General features: G+C 52.4%; 4 protein-coding genes across 4 annotated transcripts; 2 read left to right on the forward strand and 2 right to left on the reverse strand.

The window, feature by feature from the left end:
- Positions 1-1,311: 1,311 nt before the first annotated feature.
- On the forward strand, positions 1,312-2,837 carry LOC100897971 (cholinesterase 1-like). Its single transcript, XM_018638945.2, has one exon. It carries the CDS (start codon positions 1,473-1,475, stop codon positions 2,835-2,837), a length of 1,365 nt encoding a protein of 454 aa, XP_018494461.2. The 5' UTR covers positions 1,312-1,472.
- A 401-nt stretch (positions 2,838-3,238) lies between these two features.
- On the reverse strand, positions 3,239-4,849 carry Bap60 (Brahma-associated protein 60). Its single transcript, XM_003741893.2, has one exon. The coding sequence runs from the start codon at positions 4,847-4,849 to the stop codon at positions 3,338-3,340; it is 1,512 nt and encodes a 503-aa protein (XP_003741941.1). The 3' UTR covers positions 3,239-3,337.
- Positions 4,850-5,350: 501 nt separating this feature from the next.
- On the forward strand, positions 5,351-11,055 carry LOC100905620 (uncharacterized). The gene is made up of 6 exons (XM_003741861.2): positions 5,351-5,634; positions 7,456-7,599; positions 7,722-7,892; positions 8,020-8,278; positions 8,380-8,577; positions 8,674-11,055. The coding sequence occupies exons 1-6, from the start codon at positions 5,494-5,496 to the stop codon at positions 10,395-10,397; spliced, it is 2,637 nt and encodes an 878-aa protein (XP_003741909.1). The 5' UTR covers positions 5,351-5,493; the 3' UTR covers positions 10,398-11,055.
- A 275-nt stretch (positions 11,056-11,330) lies between these two features.
- Positions 11,331-12,307, reverse strand: RpS26 (ribosomal protein S26). Its single transcript, XM_003741864.2, has 2 exons — positions 12,103-12,307; positions 11,331-11,638 (listed from the first exon to the last, which is right to left on the reverse strand). Exons 1-2 carry the CDS (start codon positions 12,225-12,227, stop codon positions 11,362-11,364), a joined length of 402 nt encoding a protein of 133 aa, XP_003741912.1. The 5' UTR covers positions 12,228-12,307; the 3' UTR covers positions 11,331-11,361.
- Positions 12,308-12,894: the final 587 nt, after the last annotated feature.

Consider the following 12,894-nt stretch of genomic DNA (forward strand, 5'->3'; position numbering starts at 1 on the left):
CTCCTCCCACAGTCCATGAATGGCTCCGCAATCCAATATCGCCGACCCCGATAGTGGAACAATGGAATCGTCTTCTCTGACTAGAACTTAGCGCGGCGTTAGGTAGAGAAGCCCACGCTAGCCGGTCGTTGCTGGCGTTCATCCGGTCAAACCGGACGGGATCCGCTGGAGATCATCGCTCGATCTCTGCGCGACCTGCAAAGATGGAGCCTGCTGAGCTCTGATGGCTCATTATTAGAGCTTCTATTTAGCCGGATTTTTGCGGAAGCAGCGGAATTTCTGAGAATCTTTCGATCAGACTGGCCTATTGGGAAGCAAGGGCCTCCCAACTATCATATTCCAGTCGAAACTCCGCTTCAGAACTCAGAACACAAGCGATCCGGAACTGGCGGTCCAGCTCGATCGAATATCGAAATTCGCCACGATTCCCAGAGCGCTCAGTAAGCTTGAATCCCGAATGTACCGCTTGGAAGACAGCTGGAAGTTCCGCGCTCAGTCTAGTCCGGTCCGAGCGGACGTTCCGAGGCAGACTCACAGAAACCTCCGGGAGGAACCCCGATTTCGAACGCTCCCCGGGAATTTCGGAGATAGATTCACAGTTGATAGGTTTGTGTTCCTCTCAAATGCTAAGGTAGATAAGTCGTTTTCAATGCACGAGAATTTATTATCGGACCGCCGGCCTGGTCTTACTGAGCAGAGCTTGAGAGCGTTTACTTCTATGCAGCTCAATTCGGATCTCCGTTCCAGAGGATGAAGTGCCAGAATTTCAGAATGGAACCAATGTTCCCAAATCTTCTTGTCCGGTTTTCTAGTCCGCTTCCTGGAGCCATGTCCGCCGCCGGACGCGTTTCTCGTTCTCGGCGGAAGAATGTCAGGCTGAATAGAAGCTCAACTCATATTACAATATTCAACAAAACGCAGATTATCCTGATCCGGGGGGGGGAGAGCTTGGGGAGAAATCAGTCCCCGGACTCTCATGGGCCAAATGTCTGACTGAGGCACACTGAGCTCAGGGCGAACAATACCTTATCGTGGAAGGTCGATGATGGTCTTTATAGAACTTCCAAACCAGTTCACGTAGAGGGGAGGGGTCCTCTAGACCTCTCTCCAGAGTTTCTGCGTCGAGAAGGTGGAAAGTTAGTTCTTTACGACCGTCACATGCTTCAATTCGACGGTTAGGAAGGCTGGGTTGTGTCTTAAGCGTCGTTAGGCCACCGCCAACGATGCTGATAGCCACCGGTTTGCTCGCTCTAGCCGTAGGAGATCAACCAGTTTCCCGTCTTCACGATCAAGATGTTTTCGGCCATTTCCACGTGTTCTCTTACACGAAAACAGTAGTGGAAGAGTTCCTCGGTATCCCTTACGCTGAGCCTCCGATCGGTGAACTCCGCTTCAAGAAGCCGGTTCCATTGCAATTGAAGGGGACCCTGAATGCATCGAGCTATGCACCGGGGTGCACAGCGGAGTTCGGAATGTTCACAACGGAGACATTCAACTTCAGTGAGGACTGTCTCTTCCTAAATTTATGGAGACCCAAGGGAACGACAGCGAAAGATTCAAAAGCTGTCGTGGTCGTCTTCCACGGAGGCGGTTACGTCGCAGGGGATGGGAGCGAACATGATTGGCGAGGCGGAAGCTTGAGTGCGCTTGGAGACGTCATCGTGATAAATTTCAATTACCGCCTCGGTGTATTCGGCTTCCTGGACCTTGGTATCGAAGAGGCTCCCGGTCATCAAGGACATTGGGACCAGCTTCTCGTCCTCGAATGGGTGAGAGACAACGTGCGCAATTTCGGTGGTGATCCGGAAAGAGTTCTGCTCATCGGGGTCAGCGCTGGCTCGTTCTCAATATCAGCGCATCTTATGTCGCCCCATTCAAGGGGACTCTTCCACGCTGCGGTTCTTGACGCCGGGATCGTTGCGCTCGGCGATACGATCGAAGACTCTGCCGAGAGAGCTACGAAGATCGCCAATAGCGTCTCGTGCTCGAACTCGACCGTAGAGGAAATCGTAGAATGCCTGAAGAATCTCGATGCGTCGCTGCTCCTGGAACTCCAACAAGAATTCGCGGTCAGCCAGACGTATGTTTTCCGACCAACTCAATCGAATGAATTCATCGGTGATGGATCCCTCGAGGAACTCTTGGCGACCGCAGCCGAGAACTTCAATCATGTACCCATCATCATCGGCGACTCAGCGAAGGAGGGAGCATTCCTCATGACGGAACGCGTCAACGAGCCCTTACCCGAGCTCGCGACACTCGAGCAAACTCTCGGTTTGATGAGAAACATCTGCGAATGGCATTTCGTCCCCGAGTTTCCAGTCGACTCGATCATGTCTGCCTACGAGCTCTCTGACGACATGGATACCTTTGCGTACCGAAACGCTACAGCGGACTTCATTGGAGACAGCCTATTCGTTTGTCCAGTGACCAAGTTCGCAGCGGTTTACTCGAAGTACTCCATGGTCTACCATTATTTCTGGGAACGAAAAACTGTATCGTCGACCGTCGGAGCTGACCCGTGGGCTTTCGGCGCGTACCACGGTATACCATTTTACCATATGCTGGGGTCGTTTTTTGAGAGTTTCGATGATTTAGCTCCTGAAGATGTTTCTTACAGCATGGCAGCCATCGAAATGCTAGTCGAATTCGCGAAGACTGCGAAACAGCCGTCGTTCAGAGGAGTCAGTCTGCCGGCATTCGATGCGCTGAACAAAAAGGTTTTCATTTTCGACGATTCCCCTCATACAGTTTCGGGGCATCCGCGACAAAATTTCTGTGATACACTCTTCAGTGCCGAGTCGCGATCGACGGTCAAAACCAGCGATGAACTATGAAGTTCATGAACCTCGTTAGGAACTTCGTCTCCCGGCTGGAAAAACCGGAAACTGCGATTTCGCCTCGGAAAAAAATGTGCGCTCGATGTATCTTCCCCGTCCACGCATTCCACTCTTGTACACATATCCCGATCGCCGCATGTCGAACAGGCCCGGAATACCCCACAACAGTCACACGAGCACGGCTGCCCGAATTATCGATTTTGACTCAAAAGATCCCCAGCGCTTGGACCCCAACCGACTCGCTCCGCGGCAGAGACCCCTCAATTGCTTCCTGCAAGCCCCCAGCTCTCGTTGTCAATGCGATTTTTCCACCAATGTTGCCGACGGAAAGATAAGATGAGATCATTAATAAATGACGATTAAATGTCGAGATGAATCGACCAAGTCACAAGTACGAGCGAATATCAATATATTTATTTAGCAATAGATAATCGCGAATGTGCTCATATGAATTCGGATATACCTCAGGCGGCCTCGGAGTGACGCTGTTGAAATAATTAAGTTCGGATGCCGAGAGCCTGTTCGAGTTCAGCTCTCTTCTGCTGAACTTTCCCATAGAAATATCTGCAAACAGCTTCACTCGCCCATCGTTGATGATAGAAGTCCGCGCGCCGCTCTTCTTCAGGATTGCCTACTACATCGGTCATTGTTTTCAAGTCCCGACTCTGTGATATGAGCCATTTGTTCACGAAGCATTGCGGCTCCTTCGCAAACGAAAGGAAGAACTCTCGATGGGTCTTCAGTTGGTTGATCGTTTCCACGGTCTCGTGGATTTTATGCTCCAGCTGTTGGATCTCTTGCTGGTTCGACGTTGACAGAACAAATTGATTCATTTGGCTTTTGAGGGTATCGTCGATTTCTACATCGATATCGTAACAGGCGGTTTTCTTCGTATCCTGCGCATCGACCGTAATCAAATGGTTTATGACAATGGGATCCGGCGGATGGAGGAGCTGGTGCAGCCGTTGCGGGATCTCGGCGAATTTCATCCGGGTGGTCTGGAATATCTGCTCCAAATATTTGTCGCAGTTGATGAACTCGCGTTCATGTGAGTCCTGCAGATTATGCGTCCTGACATACTGCCAGAGCGCGGCAATGATGACGGGACGGGTTTGGGTGTGGATGCCAAGCAGCCTGGCGAGACGAGGATCGAGTTTGAACTGCAGGGGCTGGTAGTCCAAGAGCAAGAGAATCGTACATCGGACGTTCCGGTCGCCGGGTCGTTTCACTTGGAAGCCATCGGTCTCGTTCGTTGTCGGGGTACGATGCCATTCGACGAGATGATTATCGGGTCCGTAGAGCTCCTTGTCCAGTTCGATAACGAGTGACTTGAAGAACGAGGAAAACTTGCGCTTCGGGCCCTTGGGTGCTCCTTCTTTAGTGTCTTCGAGTAGACGTCCTTCGACACGCAGTTCCCACGAAGGCACCGTCTCGGCCTGAGGAGGAGCACCGTCCGCCGGTGCTTCATTCGCATTCTGACCAGGGAAGAATGTATTCGAGATGAAGATTCGGAGTTTTCTCTTCTGTTTCATCGGTCGTTTCAGAGACTCCTGAATATCGAGACGCTTGCGCATGATGGTGAAGTCGAGTTTCCGTTCGAACGCCAGTAAATCCATATAGGCCTGGGACTCGGGCACGAGGTCGCGGACTCGTTGCGGCAGGATTTTGTCGGCGAGTTTCTTCTTCTTCTTCGGGGGCTGTTGCTGAGGGGGCTGATTGGGCCCACCCGGCCTGGACATCGGGGGTCCTCTAGCGTCCGCGGGTCGCTTCGGGGTGCCGACCGGTCTGCCGTAGCCGACCTGAGGCGGCCCCATTGGGCGTTGAGGCGGGTAGCCCTGTGGTCGGGGGGAAGAGCCCTGTCCGGGTGGGTAGTTGCCAGCTGGATACGGTCGGGGAGGTCCTCCCATCTGCATCATCTGCGGTCGAATCGGCGAACCCATCGGGGGACCGCCGGGTTGAGCGGGACCGGGAGAATATGGCCTCGAGGGCGAATTCATGTAACCCGACATACTGCCCGGCACGGCAGTTGGGGCACCGAGGGGAGACAGTTTCGCTTCACGAAATGAACACGTTCGGGTTACAATTCACCATGAATTAGGTATGCCACACTCGTTCGAGTTTCGCCGTCAACTCACGGATTCCTACAACAACAACCAGCAGCTACGCAAATCAACAACAGCTCGAGCGCTGCATCCGATGAGCGTCTCTCGCCACGACCGCTGAGCCGCTGTCATTCTCTGTCGGCGAGGACACCCTTGTCGGCCATGGAAATCATGATGGACCTCCAAGAAGAGCTCTCGATATGGACGGCGCTATTGCGTATCCGTTACGTGCGAGGTGAATGAGTTCGAGAGGCTCTAGAACATGGCCGATGTTGAAAAACTGGAGTCCTCGCTGTTTTTTTCGAAATTCGCGCGCTACCGCCTCCGCTGCTCTGGCGGATTCCCTCGCCCTCTTGAGGAGCCAACCTACGACGACGACCTCGCCGCCGCCGCGATCGCCGCTGCCGCTACTGTAGACAGCCGGTCGCGCCTGTTGGTCGGAAGAGAAGCACGTCTGGCAGCACGAGAGAGGCTGCGCTAGCAGAGCCGAAACCAGTTGGAGTTATCTGCGTTGACGTTATAGCACAGCGATAGCGTCACCGGCAGGGAGGATGCTGAAGCACGCTTGTTTGATTTTCTTCCTCATCGGGGCGGCTAAAGCAAAGAAATCCCATCCATTTACGGCGAACTGCACAGTGCCTGAGGAATCCTTCAAAATAGGACTGGACCAGCAAGTCTATATCAACTGTCAGGTGGGTAATCACGGATCATGACTTCGCGACTCATCCGTCCCGGGAGCGTCGATGGCAATTGAGGCCTTCCCGCAACGTATTCCATTGCCATCGATAGTTTTCGAATCGACTGGAGCTCCCGAAGTGCGCAACCACAGCTCGCGCGAAATTTTCCGTGCGCTCGGCGAAACCCGGTCTGCAGACAATTTCTACGATCGTGGGGAGTCGTTCGACGGGGGAAAGTGACACCTATCCCATCTCTCGAGAATTTGATTTATTGTTGTCAAGTTCTGTTCCTAAGCAACCGTGAATTTCACTGCTGACCAGACTCCGAGAGAGCTTCTGGGAGTTCACAGAGAATTCCACATTCGCGTGGCTGTATCAACAACGATGGAAGGCCGCGAGTGTCGATTTCTCTGAGCGCCGCTGTGGGATGTATCGGACGGGATATATGAGTCTGAGGTCGCTTAGAGTGCACTATACAGTGCATATATATTATGTGAAGCACGTGTATCCGAGTCAAACCTTGGACGACGAGTTGATGAGAGGTTCGGATCGATACGACGTCGAAAGCTCTCTACTCGGAGTCGGAATGAATTCGACCACAAAATATTACCTACCTACGAGACGCCTGTATCGAGCCGGTTCTATTCGGTTTCCCGCGGATAACGGGGCAGTCAAAGCGCTTGGTTGAAGGGCAGCCAGTGCATACTCTTATCACGGGTTCCTAAAGAATATTCTCGAGTAAACGAAATTTATCTGCTCCGGCCGATGAGTCATCGAGTAGGGTGTATCATGCGAACGTATGTTGTTCAGATCGACAGCTCAGGACATTGTTCGCCTTTGCAGCAGCGATTGCCCTATATGGAATTGGTGTTAAGACTAGCGACTTGAATAATCCTCAATAAGCCTTCCAAGAATTAAGCGACACCCGAAAAAAGTAGCAAGGCGAGCCGTGACGCACTCAACGAGGGACTCGAAACTGTTTAAGTCTTTGCGAGCGAAGTCTTTCTTCTCAGCGATAGACACTCGCACCTATTGGAGATGACTGTCTTTCCGAATAGGTATGGCTACTTCCTACTGTAATCGGATTTGACGTCGTGCTTACTACTCGACTTCGACAGCTCGAAGTTTCCTGATGAGTCGATGCCGAGATCTCATTTTCGCGCTAGGATCTCGATAGGCAATTCGACTGACTGGCGTCGAATGGTAGGAGAGCTGACTGGCGTTGATGTTTGTTGAAAGAGAGCCCCGATGCGAGCGTGTCCGACAAGAATCAATATATTCCCGGTATGCCCGCGTATGCTCTGACTGAGCCTTCTCAAAGGAACACTAGGGGAAGTCGATTCGGACTGGTGACGGAGACTTCCTTCCGTTCTTTCCGAGATCGAGTTGCCCGTAAACGCAGAATCTGCTCTCGTCGGGGCACGATCACGAATCACGAGTGCTCTTGCTTGGAGCATCCTCGAACGCCGAGGAAAACTTTTGGTGCACTGTCATCGTATTTAGCTAAGTAATTCCAATTAGTCGTTGTGTCGAGCTAGGTGAGACCTCTGTTGGTTGGCTTCATTTGGAGCTCACAATCAGATACTGCGGGGAAGGTTCTGCTCACTCAGACTTTGTCAGCGCTTCGGTGGGCCTGCTCGGTCCCTCGAAAGAGTTCACACGGCAGATCTCCCTCTCTTGAATATTCCGGCTGCCTGTATTACATTGCAAGCTCACTCTAATGTTCATTAGAGTGAATTCATCCGATGGGCGAATGAATGCTATTGGAGGGAGGGGGGGGGGGTTGGCGGCGTGGCGCTTCGCCTCGATAACATTTATCGTTTCCAATATTTTCAGCCCGGTTGGCAGAAAGGAAACATCTTGATTGACGGAAACGGAACCACTCAAGGAGGCTTGTCGCTAGACATCAGCGCTGTGACAAACCTCAAAAGTTTGCAGGCAATCCAGATATACGCTGTCGCTGACAATGTCACTGACCAGGCAAGGGATTCCGCTCTATTTCGCAACAGCTCCTGCCCTGACTCCATGCTGTATGCTGTACATCATGGCCGTTTTCCTTGAACGTATCTCTCGAACTCATTGGGGCAATGCTGATATTTCAGTTGATCTACGAAGGTATACCCGAAGCGAAACGCTGGCTGGTAACTGGGCATGAAAAAATCCGAATCCGGCTCGCTAGCGATGGGAAGAGCGCAGTGTCTCTGACGGTTTATCCAAAATGCGGTGGAACCTTCAGTGTTCCCTCGTTCGTATCGCCGCAACTGCCCAATAAGGTAACCACCTCTCGATCAGAGGAAGTCTTCCCGACAAAACCGAATACCCACCCGGATGAGGGAACGATCCCGGGTGACTCTACTTGAGGACACTCTGTGTGACTTCATATTTCTCTTCTCCACGCAGAAACTTGCCGCTCCTGTGAACGTGACATGCACCTTCGACTTCACTGAGGCTGCGAGCATCGAGTTTACTAAGTTCCAACTCGCGAAGACATCCGAAGCTAGGTTTGTCCTGCACAGGGACGACAAGAAGTTCGAGGGTCCATTTGTCGACAAAGCTCCCGACCACATGGTCATCGTTCAGAAGTCCGCGTCGTTCTCGTTGCGGCTCGACCTGAACGACTCGAACCAGGAGGTGGCTTTCACGAGACAGTCCCTGAGCGGTAGGTTTACCTCTTCGGTTGTTCCCTCACGAATATCTTGCGCTCACCGGGACGCTCCGTGAAATACATTCGGACATCTGTTCATGAACTTCTTTTCACAGACAAGGGCCGCTGTGGCGGAAGTGACATGATCGCTACGGACAAGGTCGATTTCACCGTGACCGTGAAAGGTGCCGACGCAGCGGGACAATTGTCCTGCTTGTGGCTGATCATGGCCCCAGAGAACCAGAAACTTTCGCTCAAAGTGTCCAACATCGCTCTCGAACATGTGGACGACTTGCTCTCCGTTGTCGATGCAGGTGCATACCTAGGTCCAGCAGATTTGAGCTCTGGCGAATATCGTGATAGGGGCTCCTCGAAGTTCCTCGATTTTCTGACCATCTCCGATCCCACAGGTGACCTCGCGGGTAAACCATTACTGCAAATCACAGCGTTAAACCAGAAATCAGCTCCGGTCATCTCCTCCGGAAAATACCTAATGGTTTCACTGAACTCCAATAACTTCGACGGGAAAGAAGGTTTCAATTTCTCGGCGACCCCCATCAGCAGCGGCGGTCACATAGAGAAGAGCGGGACCATGACCTTACGAGAAACGAGCAAATTCGTACTGACGACCGACGTCACAGAGAATCTCCTCGTCAGCTTTTCGAGCTTGACCAAACTGAGTGGGGCTCAGAAAATCGCAGTCTCCGCAGACTCGATGGAGCTCGTGACCTTCGATGCCAACAGGCAGCCCTTCGATCTCAGTTCTCCGGATTCTGAGCTTCTAGTTGAAGCTACCGGCTTCCCGACAACCGACGTCAATGTAACTGTCACCAGCAAACCCGCGGGTTCGGGATGTAGCAGGACTTTCACCGCGGCTCAGAAGAGCAACGCGCGTCTGATCGGCTCGTGCATGGGAATGTGTACGTGGATCATAAAACCGAACGTTGCGGCCGACCTGGCAGAGCTGTTTCTGAAGGTCTTGCCGAACAACGTTCCATCCGCCACCATCCATCATTTCAGGAACATGGACGCGAAGGTGAGCATCGCAAACAGCGCCGATCCGTTCCACATCTCCTACCAAGTCCGAGACGGGGCCTGGATCGAATTCGACTGCAGCAACGTGAAGGATTTCGAAGTCTCCTACATCGCCAAAGCCATGAACCGAGATCTGGCTGTCACCGCTGCGGCCGGCAAGAATTTCACGCTGACCTCACCCTTCTATCCGGGGATCTACCCTCAAGGAGGTCTGTTCAAGTACAACGTGTCCGTTCCGGACGCGGAAACGAGCTACCTCGCCACGTTCCGCATCATGGACCTCCTGCCCAAACACGTGTTGGCTATCGGGAGCAAGGGTACCGTGATGAATTTCACTGGGACCGATATTCCGGGAGACATTCTGATTCCGGCCAGTTCTTTGAAAACTACGACGTTCGACTCGAATTTCGTCGCCGATAGCGACCCGAAAGGAGGTTACGGATTCCACATCGACCTGAGTCCGACCTCATCCTCTCAGACGCTGACGGAAAACTCGAAGAGTTTCAAGACGGGCGAAAAATGCAAGACTCTCCGTTGCGTCTACATCATCAACCCTCCGAGGCCTTCGAATCTTAACGAGAGCGTCTCCGTCAACCTCACGGTGACCCTTCCCGCGAACGTTTCGCTCAATCATTCCGACTTGCTCGTCTGGGATGGTGATTCCGTCCTAAGGAATCAACTCGTTGCGCCCATCGAAAATTTGACGGCCGGGGGGCTGTTCGCCTCGATGTCAAACAAGCTGATCGTGGTCTATCAGGGAAACCTCGACCTGAACCTCAGCTACGTGGTTTCACCTTGTTCATTCGGCGAAAACTCGATGTGTCGCAGAGACCGTCTCTGCATGCCGAGCTCGTGGCGTTGCGACGGTGTGATCCGCTGCAGCGACGGCTCCGACGAATACCTTTGTAATGATGGCAAGCCGCCAACACCCACACCAAATCCCGCTCCGGCGACCTCCAGTGGATGGAAAATCGCGTTCTGGATTTTCGCCCCGATATTCATCTTGCTCGGAGTCGCCCTGAACAGAGGAGTTCCGCTGCTCATTCAAAGACTTAGAGATTCGCGTTATCAGCAGTTCCACGATCTCGGGGAACACTAGGGGCGACAGAGCGGGGAAGGCTCACAGGGTTCCGTTAACCCGCAAATGGTGTTTCGTTCAGACGATACGGTCGCGTAAACTTCTAACGGAGGGCGAAGTTGTTCACCGCACTACTGAGGGAGTCCACCGTGGTTAGTGGAATTATTGGCTATCTGTTGCAACGCTGAACCTGTGATGCTTGTAAATTGTTCACTGCAATGTTTGGTAAATTTTTCCGAGCCGATCTTCGATGCGAGAAGCATGGACTTACAGGAGGAGAGGGGACGAGGAAGGAGAAGAGAGTTCTCTCCCCAGCAAAATAGTTCCAAGACAGCTAATGAGGAGGGGTGTCAAAGATGAAAGGAACCGGAGCAGCGAGACAAAGGAACGAGTCAAGTCAACGGAGCTCGCCGCTCCGTGTTCGGAAATATTTTCGACCTCGTAGCTGTAGCCGTGTGGTCCAATGGCGTCCATTTAGATTCCAAGTCGTTGAATCGAATGTTATTGATCCTTCAAGAGCCAATACGATGAGTTAAGCCAGTTGCACTACTTTCTGTCCTTTACGAAGTAGTGAATTCATGATCTACGAGCAAGATGTGAAGTTTTCTGCATCCATGTCGAATCCGCTACTTGCGACAGGTGTAACTTCAATTTGCTATCTGCTGGAATAAAACTAGAAGAACGATATCGCGTTTTCATTCCATGATTCCCTCCCCTGACAGCTACCGATGTGCCTGGCTGCGGAAGGTCGATGCCTAGAATTTCGCAATCTAAGAGGAATCATGGCTCTTCGACCTCAGGCATGACAAAACCGTTCGCAACAGATGTAGTTTCCTTTCCGGAGAACTCTGAATATCCTAGCAAAGAGAATCCTCTCCACGAATGCGAGCACGGCTCCTGAACACGATCGGGATCGGAGCTCAGGAGGGTATATTGCATTCGATTAACGAAACGGTCGTACCGTGGAAACACCCCTGGGTTTTATTTACTTGGCCGCAACCTGGGCAGCTCCGCCAGTCTGGGGAGCCCCAGCACCACCAGGACGATTCTGGTTGTTCCGAGGTCCATCCATGGCAGCGCGGGGGAAACGTGGGGGTGGGTCACGGTCCTTGCGGGCTGACTTCTTTCGGTTACGCACAATCTTCGAGTGGATGGCGCATGACACGCAGTAATGAAGCTTAGCGTACAGCTTGGGGAGGGGGTAGCTCTCGTAAACGGAGGCGACGGTGATATCTCGTACAGCTGCGGCTTCGACGATGTTCCTGGAAGGGATGCGCCGCGAGATTAGCTAATGCAGGCCTTCTCGAGACACGACCACGATTCGTGTCTGGATGGGTTGAGCGGTATTCACTGATTTATCTTCAGAAGCTGACTCAAAGTATCTAGGATTCGACCGCAGTTGGGAGCCAACACCTCCGAGTAGACCTCGGGAAGTTATCAGGAAGAGAACTTCACGCGAATGCTCAATTCCATGCATGAATCTCATGTTTTCTCGTCGCAAAGAGCGAGATTAAAGCCAGGCGGGACCGCTTGACCACACGTGCCGTAGTCATGGCAGAAGACTCCTTCTGGTCAAAATCGACGTCAGAATAACCGGAATTCCAATCCTTATGATCGTTTCAGACGTCTCAGTGTATTTCCCATCGAAGTCCCATGCTTCCAGCTCGCTCGAAGAGCGAGGTACGCTCCGAGAACGGCCCCTGTCGACGATTCATAGGACTCGTACCTTATGACGAACTTCTTGATCGCCTTGTCTTTAGGCACGCATCGCGCACAGTTGGTGCACCTCACGGGCTTCACGTGGCCTCTTCCGTGCTTAGAGCGTCCTCCATTACGGCGTTTGCACGTCATTTTCCCTCGATTTTGCCAGCGGCACACGTGCCACAAAACCAATATGGCAGAAAAGACCGGAATCCTATAAGCGTTCACTGGAGTCTGCTCAATAGCAGACGACGCCGCTGATCCGGCGGTTGGTCCGCTGGCAGCGAGAAGACAGGCTCGACATGAATCGCGCCTTCGTGAGGAGAGTAATCCGTCCCGCTCCCCGGATTGCCCCAGACCGATCACAGGAAAGAGATCATTTCGAGATCGAGAAATTTTCTTCCAGGTACATCTCGGTGTCCTGGCTGGAGCCCCCTCCCCTAATAAACATCGTTTTCCCCCGCCGAAAGCGGTCTCAGAACGCGGCCCTGGGAAAATACGCGGAACCGAATTTCCGCCGACCTCGCACTTCTGAGAGAATTTCCGGGATCGCACTTCGAGAGTTATCCAGGACACAATGCTGCTAGTGACAAATCCAGGATTTTTCTCCCTATCCCCGAAATCATAAGTCTCCTCGCACGATCGTGACGTCACAGAACAACAGCCAAGCAGAGAGGAGTGAGCGTAATAATCAGCTGCCTTCAACTCATTCAGTCGGCCGGAGAGGCCTGAGCAGCGAACAGTGGTGTTCAAAAGTTCCTTGTTAACGTGTTGTGTTCATATTTATTTTGTTGAACTTCGAGGCGGAAAGACGTGG

Source organism: Galendromus occidentalis, unplaced genomic scaffold (genome assembly GCF_000255335.2).
Source record: "Galendromus occidentalis unplaced genomic scaffold, Mocc_1.1 scf7180000077213, whole genome shotgun sequence".
In the NCBI taxonomy this organism is placed as follows: domain Eukaryota; kingdom Metazoa; phylum Arthropoda; class Arachnida; order Mesostigmata; family Phytoseiidae; genus Galendromus; species Galendromus occidentalis.